Source organism: Scomber scombrus, chromosome 17 (genome assembly GCF_963691925.1).
Source record: "Scomber scombrus chromosome 17, fScoSco1.1, whole genome shotgun sequence".
Classification (NCBI taxonomy): domain Eukaryota; kingdom Metazoa; phylum Chordata; class Actinopteri; order Scombriformes; family Scombridae; genus Scomber; species Scomber scombrus.
The window spans coordinates 24861537-24873824 of NC_084986.1; the positions used below are offsets into that span (position 1 = coordinate 24861537).

Genomic DNA, 12288 nt, shown 5'->3' on the forward strand with positions numbered 1-12288 from the left:
CATGCTTTAGATATCAACTGCTGTCCAGGGATCTGAAAGGATGTCCGGTCGCCTTCTCACCTCTCAGTCAAGGAGACGGTGTTGACAGCTACCTGATGACACAGACGTCAGGGCCGCACCGAGAACACGTAGAAGAAAGCACTAATTGTGTCTCTCGGATGTGTCATTACTCAGCGGCTAAACACTGTTTTGAAAGGTGTAATTCAGGGCTGTCATGATGTTGTGGTAGTTTGATTTATCTGGCACACTCTCTCTCTGTTGGAAAAGCTCGTCTCTCCAGAGAATGTATTTGTTTTGCTGCGTCAGGACTCACGTTACATAATGTATCATAATGATATAATAACACACAAGAGTTTACTGTTAAAAAGGTCAGTTTTAAACAGTCCCACAGGTTAGGATAACTTAAATGGAAGCGAGAACAGACTGGAGCAGAATCATCCAAACTATCTGTTGTAAACATCAGGGTACATGGTATACAGGGTACTGTATTAAAAGACTGACTGCTAGTCATTTAGGATGTCTTAAAATTTGATTTGGTGTGTCAGTAACTTTTGAAAGCTCAATCAATCAATCCATTTTTATTTATATAGCGCCAAATCATAACAAAAGTCATCTCAAGGCACTTTTCTCATAGAGCAGGTCTAGACCGAAGCTGTTATCTTAACTGTCTTGTCAACTGTAAAGAGACATCCACACTAAGAGGGATAACTATAATAACTATAACAACGATGTGAGCATCCACACTTATGAACTATAACGTCCTGTAAACAGTGGTGCCAAGCACGCACTGGGAATTCCCGCTGTATTGATGAGCTGTTACTGCTGTATGTTGTAGTTACAGACCAAACTGAGCCGACCCACAGCAGCACATTTTCACTAAAACTGGAACTAACACTAACTATTCTGTGGACATCCACTTCAACACACACACCTAGAAAAACAAAGGAAAAAAAGAAAGCAGTGATCACACAAGAATCCTTACAGGATGCTGATTGGTCCAAGCAGCCAGTGGTTTGGACCCAAGCGCATAACCTGAAGGCTGACGAGATGGATTCTCATGTGATATCATGATGTTCTCGTGAACCCAGCCGCCTCTCAAGGTAACAGAACGTGGAAGAGAACTCGGGCCGACTGATGACATTTCACAAGTCCCAAAGAACACGAGCGCAGACAAGAACACCGAAACAGAACAGGAAACGCTACAGCAGGAATTCATTATTGAAAACGGTGTGTGTTGTCTTTTGACTACAGGGACGTTCCTTCAACTACATCCATCAGTTCCTGTGAGCGTCGAGACACATCAAACATTTAAACAGGTCTAAAATAGTCAACTAGCACAAAGTAGGAGCAGAAGATAAAGAGAACTCCTGTTTGGTGATCATAAACTTCACGGTCAAGAATCTAGTTGAATCCCCCCCACCCATTTATTTCCAATCAACCAATGAAAACATTTCAGCCTGTAGAAAAGCACCAATTGCGGGATATGTTTCCTCCATGTATGAGTCAGGGTCAGAGCAGGTTTGTCACTGATATTATGAAGCGGGCACCTCCCATAACAGCTGTTTCTCTCAATGAAGCCCATCACACCTCCAGCTGACTGAACAACACGATGGAACACGTCAGAGGAGGCTTTCTTGATTCACTGAACTCCATCAATCAAACCACTGTCTAAACATGCACATTACACTTTATTCATTATGTAACATTGATATGAGCATGATATAATGTCCCCTGATTAGCTAACTACATAGAGAGTTGGTCTGGTGTTTAGAGTGAATGGATATCATTATGTGATCACCACTTTTTATACATATTTGGTTGAATTTGGCTCTACCAGGCTCATGTACTGAATGAGCTTGAATATCTACATTTAAGGTCTATTACAGTAGAAATGGTGGTAAAATGAATACAGAACAACAATGGGCAGGATGCATTCTTCTGAGGTCAGAGTTGAGCAGCCAGGCTGATGACCCCAGTCTGACCCCCACGTCTCCACCTCCAGGGAAGGGTCATTAAAAAGAGACATGAAGGCCGTGGGTGTGGACGATGTTTTTCTCGTGTCCTTCTCATGTTAGAAGCTCTGTGTAACACCTGGGTTCCCTCCAGGCTCTAATCAAGGTTCCAGTGTCAACTGAAGCTTGAATTCCTGAATTCATTTAGTTTATTTATAGGATTATATAATCCTAATGTAGAAAGATAGTTCTTCACTTCCCAGCTGTTGTAAGCCAAGTTGACAAAGCATAGACATAAAGAAGTCATTTGAAATATCCCAGTAGTGTAGCTGTGAGGACTAATGTGAGCTGACTGGTTTTCTAGCTACAGATGATCTTTGGTTTTTTAATGAGAGGTCTGCTCAAATTAAGTGATTGTTCAGCCATTAAATGTCTCATTTCTGAACAATTCTAATATGATATGTTGTTATATCATAGGGCTGGGCGATATGGACAAAATCAAATATCTCAACATTTTTGACCAAATACCTCCATATCAATATTGCAGCAGTATTGTAGAGATGACTGTTGGTGCTTTCACAAAATATTTACACTATGAATTTTTTGATAAATAATCATTGATAATGTGGATATAATGACAAAGTGGGTATAAGGTAAATAACAGAACAGTTAGAACAGATCTGGTAAATTCAGAAAATGATATACTTTACAGTAATGCAGCATTTAAAACCAGGAAAAGACAACACTGATATCCAAAATCTAAGACGATATCCACTCTCATATCACGATATCTATATAATATTGATATATTGCCCAGCTTTATTATATCATATAAATTCTCATATAATCTTATTATGATAAGTAGCACTCACTGGATGTTTTAACAGTAAAGATGGAGTATTGACCTCCTACAAAAATGCTATTGGCCCCATTTGACTCCCTGCCAGATAATCCTGGCTGAAACACTGCACATAGTAAACACTTCCAAACACTCACTGCTACTATTTGTAAATGTTCTTTGTCAGGTGGGTCACAGTAATTTAGTTTCTAACTCACACTAGAGAAAAAAAAACCCTTTTATTGATTGCTCCTTTTTTCATGAAGGATGTATCCCAGATATGTAGAAGCTGTTTTTCCAGTATTGAGCAGGTTCATTAGTATTCTCCAGGGCCTCCTCTGAAAAGCGACGGCTCTGCATTTCTTGTTTTTGAACCGGGTCCCGAGTTCCTAAAAGTTTGCACAAAAGCTTCTGTTGCCTAGCTGCGTGTGTGTGTGTGTGTGTGTGTGTGTGTGTGTGTGTGTGCGTGCGTACGTGGAGCCTCACTGTGAGCGTCGGGGCTTGCTTTGTGTGGGTGTGCGCAGGTTTCTGACTGAACGGGATCTTCTTTAGAATCAACAGGAATGCAGTAAGGGAGAGAGAGACCCCACCCCTCCTCCTCCTCCTCCTCTCCCTCCCACCCCACATTCACTTAATCTTATTCAGTTTTCAGCTGGCAGGAGGGAGGGAGTCATTCAAATGTTACCATAGTGCATTAGCACCCTTTTCAGCTCAAGTGAATTGACCTCTGTGAGAGTGCAGGCACAGAGACCGCCGAGGCCTTTTTCATGCATTCTTTGGTCTAATTTAGAATTTTTGGGAATGTTTCAAGGATATTTTGTTGATTACAAACCTCAGGTCACTCTTTCATGTCGTCCTGCCGAGCGCATGAATACAACACTGTGCCGTTTTTGTCCAAGACACTTTTTTTTTTATGGCTTTCATTTTTCAAGAGTTGTCAGTTTTCAGTAAATGTGTGCGGTGCGGTTCAGGGCCAGTTTTTAAACACATATTTGTGAGCAGTAACACTAATGCACGGAGTGGAAAAGTTAGTTTTTAACATATTAATGAGACCTCAGGTTGTAAGGTGTCATTTTGTTGTGGGTCCTTTATATTTTACATTAAGTAAAGGGAAGATATTCTTTGAATTGCTCTACACTAACACCAGGTTCATAATACAAGTGTATCCAGTTATTCTCATTTTTGATAAGCTCTCTAAAATAAAAATAATTTTAAAAATCCTCTTGCTGGTATCTGTGGCTACTATTGGGCAGTCAGCTGATAAGAAACGGAACAACATGGACAAGCAATCTCCAACACTGTCCATAGTAGAGCCCGTCTGATGCTGGATTTATGGGGCCAGTGCCAATATTTTTAAAAAAAGTAGATATTAATACATCAGCTGATAGTTTATTTATACTTATTTATACGGAATATGTATATGAACACACTTTTTTCCCCAGATGTAGTTACTGAAAAAAGTTAAATTTCCATCAAGGAAGTTCGAGGATAAAATTTAGGCGGTGGTAACTTTACAGGAACGTCCTCTCAGCTGTTGTGTCTCCATAACAGAGTAGGACCTTTATAGGACCCACCGGATTCTGGAGGTGACCTTATCATCCTACAACAGTTTCCATTGATAAAAACGGCTCTTATTTTGGTGCTTTCTATTGACGTCACATCCTTCTTTGAAAGGATCACCACCAGCGTCAACCTCAAGCCCCACCCAGGAATTTTTCGGTGCTGCACAGAGTAGCTACCCCAAGGTTGGGACTCATTTTGAGCCTGTAAAAGTTCCAGGAGATTGTCCTTCAGGGGCGGTTCCTGCTGTGGAGACGGCCCTAAAGATATTTAATGGAGGCATGATATTTTACAGTTTAAGAATAAACTTAAGTTTTATAAAATGACAGTAAACTTCACTAGGAATTGAATATGTATATATTACATTAGATTAGGAAAAAGGATTAAATAGACATAAAATGTGGCCTATACATATATATTTTTTTAAAAGGCACATATCGGACAGCATAAACACTGATACAGATATATCTGTGACAGGCCAATATTGGCCAATAGCTGATATATCGGTTGGGCTGTAGTCCATAGCCAGCCAGTCACACACCAAGCAGGGATGATCAGCTCACGTTTGAGCCAATAACATTATGAGTGAACAGTGTACAGTAAAGCAGGTTTCCACTGAGGAAACTACACTGCACAATAATGTTGTTGTTTTTTTGAGTGGTTGGGGCAGTTTTGCTTTGCTTCTCTGATGCCAGTTTCCTCCAGGAAATAACCACCTCCCAGTAGTGTACTCATCTCCTCTGATGTTAACTGAAGATCTCTTTATCTCAGGTGAGAGGGGGCACCAATATATAAAGCGCTGTGGAAAACTTATGTAAAGTCTTCAATGAGAGTTTCCCTTGGAGTCTACAAATGGCCGTTTTGTGTTTCCGCTCATACAGAAACATGTAGAACGTGCATGTGTTCAGCCTCGTGAATATAGAGCCATTGTATTAACCAGGCGCAGCTACAGGCACATACTGTCACCCCCCGTCACTGCTAAAAAATAAGAATTAAAATACAACACATAATGGCAAGAAACAATGTACTTTGTTTCATGATATCCATTTCCATTACATTTAAGTTTTGGTGCTTGTCATTAGTTGACTGGAGTGTGTTTTAACATTGAAGCAGTGTCCAGTGGAAATGATTCAGCTGAGTAAGTGTGTATGGTTGACTTGAGATGAATGCTACTGTCTCCTTGATGTGGATTTAAGCATGTAGGCCCGCAGCGCTGGGAATCAGTCTTCCTGATGTCATCAGCACCATGTTCTATCTCATTCTCTGCTGCGCCTCCACTAATGAAACAGCATCATTAGAGCTCAATCATAAAGGATTAGACTCCGGGGATCAGATGGGACATGTTCCTTCCTCTCCAGAGTCGAGCTGTACAATCAGTGATGAGCAGAGAACGCTGTCTCTCACATCCTGTCGTCCTCTCAGGTTACCAGCTTTGTATGTATGGCTCTGTAATGTCCCCTTGATGAAGAATGATTACACACCCCTAATCCTTTTCCACGGGTCACGCTGCTTCACTCCAACATGCAAAAAACTCCCCTCATTTGCTCAGACAGAGGGGAGCTGACAGCACATAGAGGAAACATGTTCAGTTCCATTATGTTCTGTTTCACTTGTTTGATTTTAATGAGTTTGCTCGCTCATAATTAATGACAGCCTTAAGTAATAGAGAGCTGAAATTGTGATGACACAGCCAGGCTAACTTCTGCTTCAGTGCAGTCTGTCATTGAGCTGCTTTTGCCAAACATGTTCCTTGTATCCTTAGTTTTCCTTCTCTCATACCACAGGTTAACTATTAACTGAAGCTGAATTACAGTGTGTTGCTTGTATGCTGGTTCACAATTTTTTCAAGTATCCTAAACCAGCAGTATGAAAAGAGGTTTTCCTCTGTGTAATCATTCCTCCTGTTCATACTGACTGTTAAAAGATCTCCTTCAAATGTGATTTCAATGGAAGTGATGGAGGATGAAATCCACAGTGTGTCTACACAATCATTTAAAAGTAGATGTGAAGCTTCTATTGAGCTTCAGCAGTCTGAGTTAGTCATATCAAGTGATATCTGACACATTTACTTCAAATTCCCTCTTAGTGTTTCCCTGTTGAGCTGTGGTGGAAGTATAGTAACAAAAATACTTTGGCACTAAAAAAACTGTAACGTTGAAACATAGAAGTTTTGATTTGACTCATTTGGATGCCTGGAGCTTCATATTAGCTTCAGATCAATTTTTAAATACATGTTTACACAGAAGGAGGACTGTGGATTTAGTCCTCCGTCACTTCCATTGTAAGTGCATTATGAAGGGATCTTCTAATGGTCAGTATGAACAGGAGGAATGGTTACAGCAAGAAAAACAGCCTTAATATTCATATAGACACTGACTGTTGTTTATAAAACAGACTTCGAAAAACTCTAAACTCATCCTTTAATGTTATTGCTTCCACCTGTGCTGCTGTAACTATTGAAACTATGTGCCATGGATAGGTATATGAATTTAATTCACATGGGAACGATAAAGAAGCAGCAGTACAGTGTTGTGAGCAGGACGATCATGTTTCAGGATAGCATGATATCTGCAGACAGCATGAAGACAGTGTCACGCAGCAGATGGAAAGAGTCTGAGAGGGAAAAGAAGAAACAGGTGACGCTCATCAGACAGTATAGCAGGAGAGTCTTGTGTATGTGTCTATTGAGAGACTAATTTATTCAGTATTTTTACCCGCTGATGAAAATCAAACTGAGTGAAAGAGGGACCTAACAAAGAGCTTAGAGCACCACTGCTTTATAGATATTGCTGCAGCCCCTCTGAGGTTCACATGCAGGGATCTCTTTAATAACTTGAGCCCGGCATCATACACTAACACTAATCCACTTAATTGAGTTCAACTATTTGATGAGTGGATGAAGAAGCGGACCTTGGCTAAAGCCTTCCAGTTGGTCAGGGAGGTGGGGGGGGGCTGCTTAGCTGTGATGAAAGGCCTCTAATGTGTATGGAAAAGAGAACAGAGCCTGGCCTCTGGTTGTTTTCTAACCACCAATAGAAAAGCTGAGAATGTAGAAATCACACTGCAGAACCATGTGAGGATATACTGTATATAAAACACCAAATGAATAACTGCATTATTATTATTCATTGTAATTACATCCACTGCGATAGTGTGTGGTGTTCCGGGCGAGTCCACAGCCAGTAGGAGACCCCCGGGGGTAAACCCAGAAAGCGCCACAGGGACTACATGTCTCTTCTCTCAGGAGGAGCTGGAGGTGTTGCCGTGGAGAAGGATGTCTGTTTTATTTCCTTACTCAGTCTGATGCCACTGGTATCCGGTCCCAGATAAGCAGTGGAGAGTGGAATGATCTATATGTTAACAAAATAAGACATTAGAGTTTGTGCTCTATTTGAAGTCAGCGTACTGTAAAACCCTGATGAAACACACGTTGACGTCAGTAGACTTTTGATTTGTGGCTGCTGGATAAAGCTTTTTTTTCTCCTTTTTTTCTCCTTTTTTTCCCTCTTGTGTATTCAGCTTTGTGAAGAAAAGACGTGCTTTCTGTGCGGAGGAGAAATGCTTAACCTCAAACCATTTTTGAAGTGACTCTCTTTGTTCTGTGTGTGCTGTAGCCCTGCTGTAGTGAGTTGTGTTTACTTGCATGGAGCTTAGCAGGCATGGATTATCCTGGCTGCAACTCCGCTTTAGCAGCCAATAAGCACCTCATGGATCATAAAATGTTGTTTTCCGCTCGCATTGTAAAGTTTATAAAAGGACAAATCCTTATAGTATACGGGCTCATATAATTGTGAGTACTGACAGCCTTAAATAACATGTAATAGAGGCTCTTTAATAACATGACAGAGTCCTCGTGTCAGGACATGCTCACAGCGTCTGTTTTCACTGTTACGGTTTGACTCTGGATTGATAACAGTCATGAAAAAAAGCCCCTGAATATATTTATGATATTGTAGAGTTTGACTGTTCCACCTGCCTCATCATCTGTCAGTGTTTTTGTGTAATTCATATTTTTTTGAAAGGACCAAAAAGTACCGTACTGCACACATCAATCATTTGTTCTTTCTTTATTAGCAAGGTTTTGGTCCTCAGGCCTTCATCACGCACCGTTCATACAGATAAAAAGCACCGATACTGTATATACTGTGTGTGTAGTGCCATCATATAAAGGGCAGCTTATTTTGTCACTGGAAACTTTTATGGGAAATAAGCAGGTCGGCAGTATGTAAAAGTAAAAAAGGTGATGTTTGTCAATAAAAATAGAACAAAAATTGCCCTGGGAAATAAAAGTAACTTTGCACAACTTTTGTCACGATCAGCAGGACTGAGCAAAATATAACACTGTTAAACCCCAATAACTCAACTGAAGCCTGATGACATGACTGATAAACCCCAACCGGTCGAGTCTGGTTCTACTTGAGGTTTCTTCCAGTTAAAGGGGAGTTTTTCCTTGCCGCTGTCACCAAGTGCTGCTCACGTGTGAATGTTGGGTCTCTTTAAATGAAATTAAAGAGAAAGGAGTGATTTAAAATAGAACAGTAGTAATGTTGGAGCCAGGGCTCAGTGAAAAGAGACACTTTTTGACAGTATGTAAATGTAAAGCACAGCCCGGGAAGAGAACACCAATCAGAGGGCAGCTGCAGCACCTCCCAGCATCCATATACTGTAGATGTGTCTGAATGTAAATAAACCCGATGAGCATGTCTAGTTGAAAAATGTGGATTGTAGATAGAAATACAGAAATTCAACCATTCATTAAAATTAGAAATATAAATGTTTACACTAAAGAATAGATATACCTACAACCCACATTAAAAATACAAACATTGCAAAGGCTTCTAAGAAGAATATGTGTGTGAATATTAGTGTGAAAGCGGTAATATGAGTATATGTAAGGAATCTAATTGTGGAAATAAGAATACTCCAAATCTATAGAAATGACAGGTAGGTGAATTACCAGAGTGATAAAAATGTTTCTTTTGTTGACATTTTTCAAGTCAGACTAGCTGCTAAGCAATCCTCCAGGTTAGTTACATTTATGGCTAAACAATCATTTATCTAATCATGTTTCTCACCTTGTTGGACCTATCTTTTAATGACGTTTCCACTTTCCCACAGCACTCAAAACTACTTTTGTTTAAACCATGTTATCATAACTGATAGAATCAGTGCCCAAGGCTGCGAAAATAAATCCCAAGCCATAATAAACTCTAGTTTTTCCTGTCACATTGTTACTAATGGTTGCTGAAAGTTTTCACAGCTCAGACAACTGTTTCACTCTGAAAGTCTCTCCAGATGAAAGGGATTATAATTGATTCTGAGAAGGAATAGTTTGACAGGAACCTAAATTCTGCATGAACTCTTTCACCTGAAGACAGACAGATAAGATGTTCTAAGTGATTTCCACATCTCTGGCTTGATCTTGGAGTCATTTTTTGAAGGTTTAAGATAACGTCAGCTGTCAGCATTAACACACAAGCACTGAGAGATAACGGGGATGTCTTTACAAGACTTATGAAATGCCTTATTAGACAGGAATGCATTCCAGTGAACTTGTAGAGGCGGAGACACTAAATGACAGCTCAACATCTGTCTGTTTGAGTGTTGATGAGAAATGAGATGAGACACACGAGGCACGGCAGCCTGCTTCCTTTTAGTCACTCAACCTTCCCTGTGGTTAGACCAAAACCACCGATGTGTGTAACCCAAGAACGAGTGTGTCTGTGCTGTTTGAGCTACTTCTGACTGCGTCCTTGTGGTTTTTTAAATTTCTCACTGTATGTGAAGGGAGGGTGGTGAGGGGTGGGGGGGTTTACAGTACAGCAGGCACTGAGTCTCTGACCAAATTTGACCCCTCTTTTTGGCTCTCATTGCGGATTAATTCTGTACAGCTCACATGATCCCACGAGGACTGTACATGGGTTTAGCAACCTGGACAGTAGTGATGCTGATGTCAGTCCACTCTGCCCATTCGCCCCTGTTTTCCTGTTTGCCAGCCTTCTATGAACAAAGCACATGCTGGCTTGTTTTCACTCCATGTGTTTCCTGTTCTCTTCCCAGCAGCTGAGAGGATGAAGGGGAGGAATCCCGCCAGTTTGCGAAGTTTATAGCGACCGACGAAGCAGCAGCACTGGCAGTCTCTCCGACGTTCCTGCTTTGACACCTTTTTGTGCGCACCGCGAGGCTCACCATGAGTTAGAAAGGCGTCAGAGACCACCGCCCCACCAGCTGCCTTCCCACCATCTGGAGCACCTTGTCTGGAGACGGCAGCATCACTCGCCCTGCTTCATGAGCCAGCAGGATGCGGCTGAGGTCCTCGCACTCTCCGAGCGCCTCCTCGTAGCTTCACACAAGGGACAAGCCGACAATGTGGTCCAGCTCATCAACAAGGGCGCTAAAGTAGCCGTCACCAAGGTGAGTTACTAGACCTCGATGTGCTGATTGTTACTTTAGTGTTAACCTGAGAATGGTCAGTGTCAGCTGGTGTGTCCATCCAACACTAATGTCCAGAGTAAGATATCTTACCATCTACTGGACAGATTACCATGAAGTTTGGTAGAAGTGTTCATGGTCCCCAGAGGATTCTAAATGATTTTGGTGATTGTACCCATGTTGGGTCCTTTGATCAACTGTGGCTCAGTGGCTGTGCTTCAGGAGGTAGAGCGGTCGTTCACCAATCGGAATATTGGTGGTTCGATTCCCGGCTCCTCCAGTCCACATGTCGATGTGTCCTTGGGCAAGATACTTAACCCCAGTTGTTCCCGATGGCTGCGCCAATGGTGTTTGAATGTGTGTGAATGTTAGTCTCCATCTGATGAGCAGGTTGGTGTATGAATGTGTCTGAATGTTAGTCTCCATCTGATGAGCAGGTTGGTGTATGAATGTGTGTGAATGTTAGTCTCCATCTGATGAGCAGGTTGGTGTATGAATGTGTGTGAATGGGTGAATGAGACATTTAGTGTGACATTTAGTAACCATGGTAACATGTGCGCATCAGCATATAAGTGACAGGATTTTCCCTTAAACACAGGAAGTAAGAAGGAGTTAAACAGGTGTTGTGAGTTTGTGTCCTTTCTCACATTTTGGTAGTTCCTTATGAATGTTGCTGTAATTTAATATTTCATGTATGACAGTTATACAATGCATACACTTGGGCTTAGTTCAAGCCCTAAAGCTCAACTGTCAGACTAATTTATTTGGTCCTCTGATTGGATGATTAAGGCAGCTTCTGTGTGCATATAACAAAATAGTTTGGCTTAAAAGTTGTATCTTTCCTGTGTTATACTGTCTGTGTCTGTGGCTTTTTCTCCCTGGTGTCGCTTTCATTGTGTGTGAGTGGTGTGACTCAGGGATTGATAGTCAGACATTCCTTTCACTGCATATTAGACACAGAGCACAGTATAACAGGTTTAGCAGCCACTAACATAACGCGACCCCTACACGTTTCACAACAAGTGAAAATAACTCCAGCAGCTCCAGATTCCATCAGTGGAACGGAATAATTTGCAGCTGATGTATTCATCCCCCTTTGAAGTGTTTTGAGCGAAACACTCAAGTTGATCCAGACTGCCTTGGTTCTCTCCTCCTCCTGCTGAAGTGTGTTCTCATGTGGGTGCCACACACACACACAGGCAGAGAAATCTCCTCCTAATTACACTGAGTGTAGTGTGGGGAGATGTTACTGCTGCTCTAGCTCTTCTACATGATGAAGCCTTAATTTGATTAGGATGTATTCTTATGTGTAAATATCATTTTGATTTCTGTCTGCTTAATGTCACATAAAGCAAATCAGAAGAGATTCATGGCTTTAAAACATTGTTTGCAATGACAAGCTACTGGGCTGGATTATATTGAGGATTTGAAACAATTCTTTTTTTCTTCTTTTTACCTCATTTTGAGAACTGAAGATCTACTTCATTAGTGGATAGAGTTTCCTCA

At 41.2% G+C, this 12288-nt stretch overlaps 2 protein-coding genes across 2 annotated transcripts in view; both read left to right on the forward strand.

The window, feature by feature from the left end:
- ube2j1 (ubiquitin-conjugating enzyme E2, J1) overlaps positions 1-12288 on the forward strand; it is a 210083-nt gene that overhangs the window by 116537 nt on the left and 81258 nt on the right. The window lies entirely within an intron of this gene.
- ankrd6b (ankyrin repeat domain 6b) overlaps positions 10639-12288 on the forward strand; it is a 31511-nt gene continuing 29861 nt past the window's right edge. The window contains exon 1 of the mRNA XM_062437405.1: positions 10639-10764. Coding sequence (XP_062293389.1) covers positions 10639-10764 — 126 coding nt within the window. The remainder of the gene's footprint in view (positions 10765-12288) is intronic.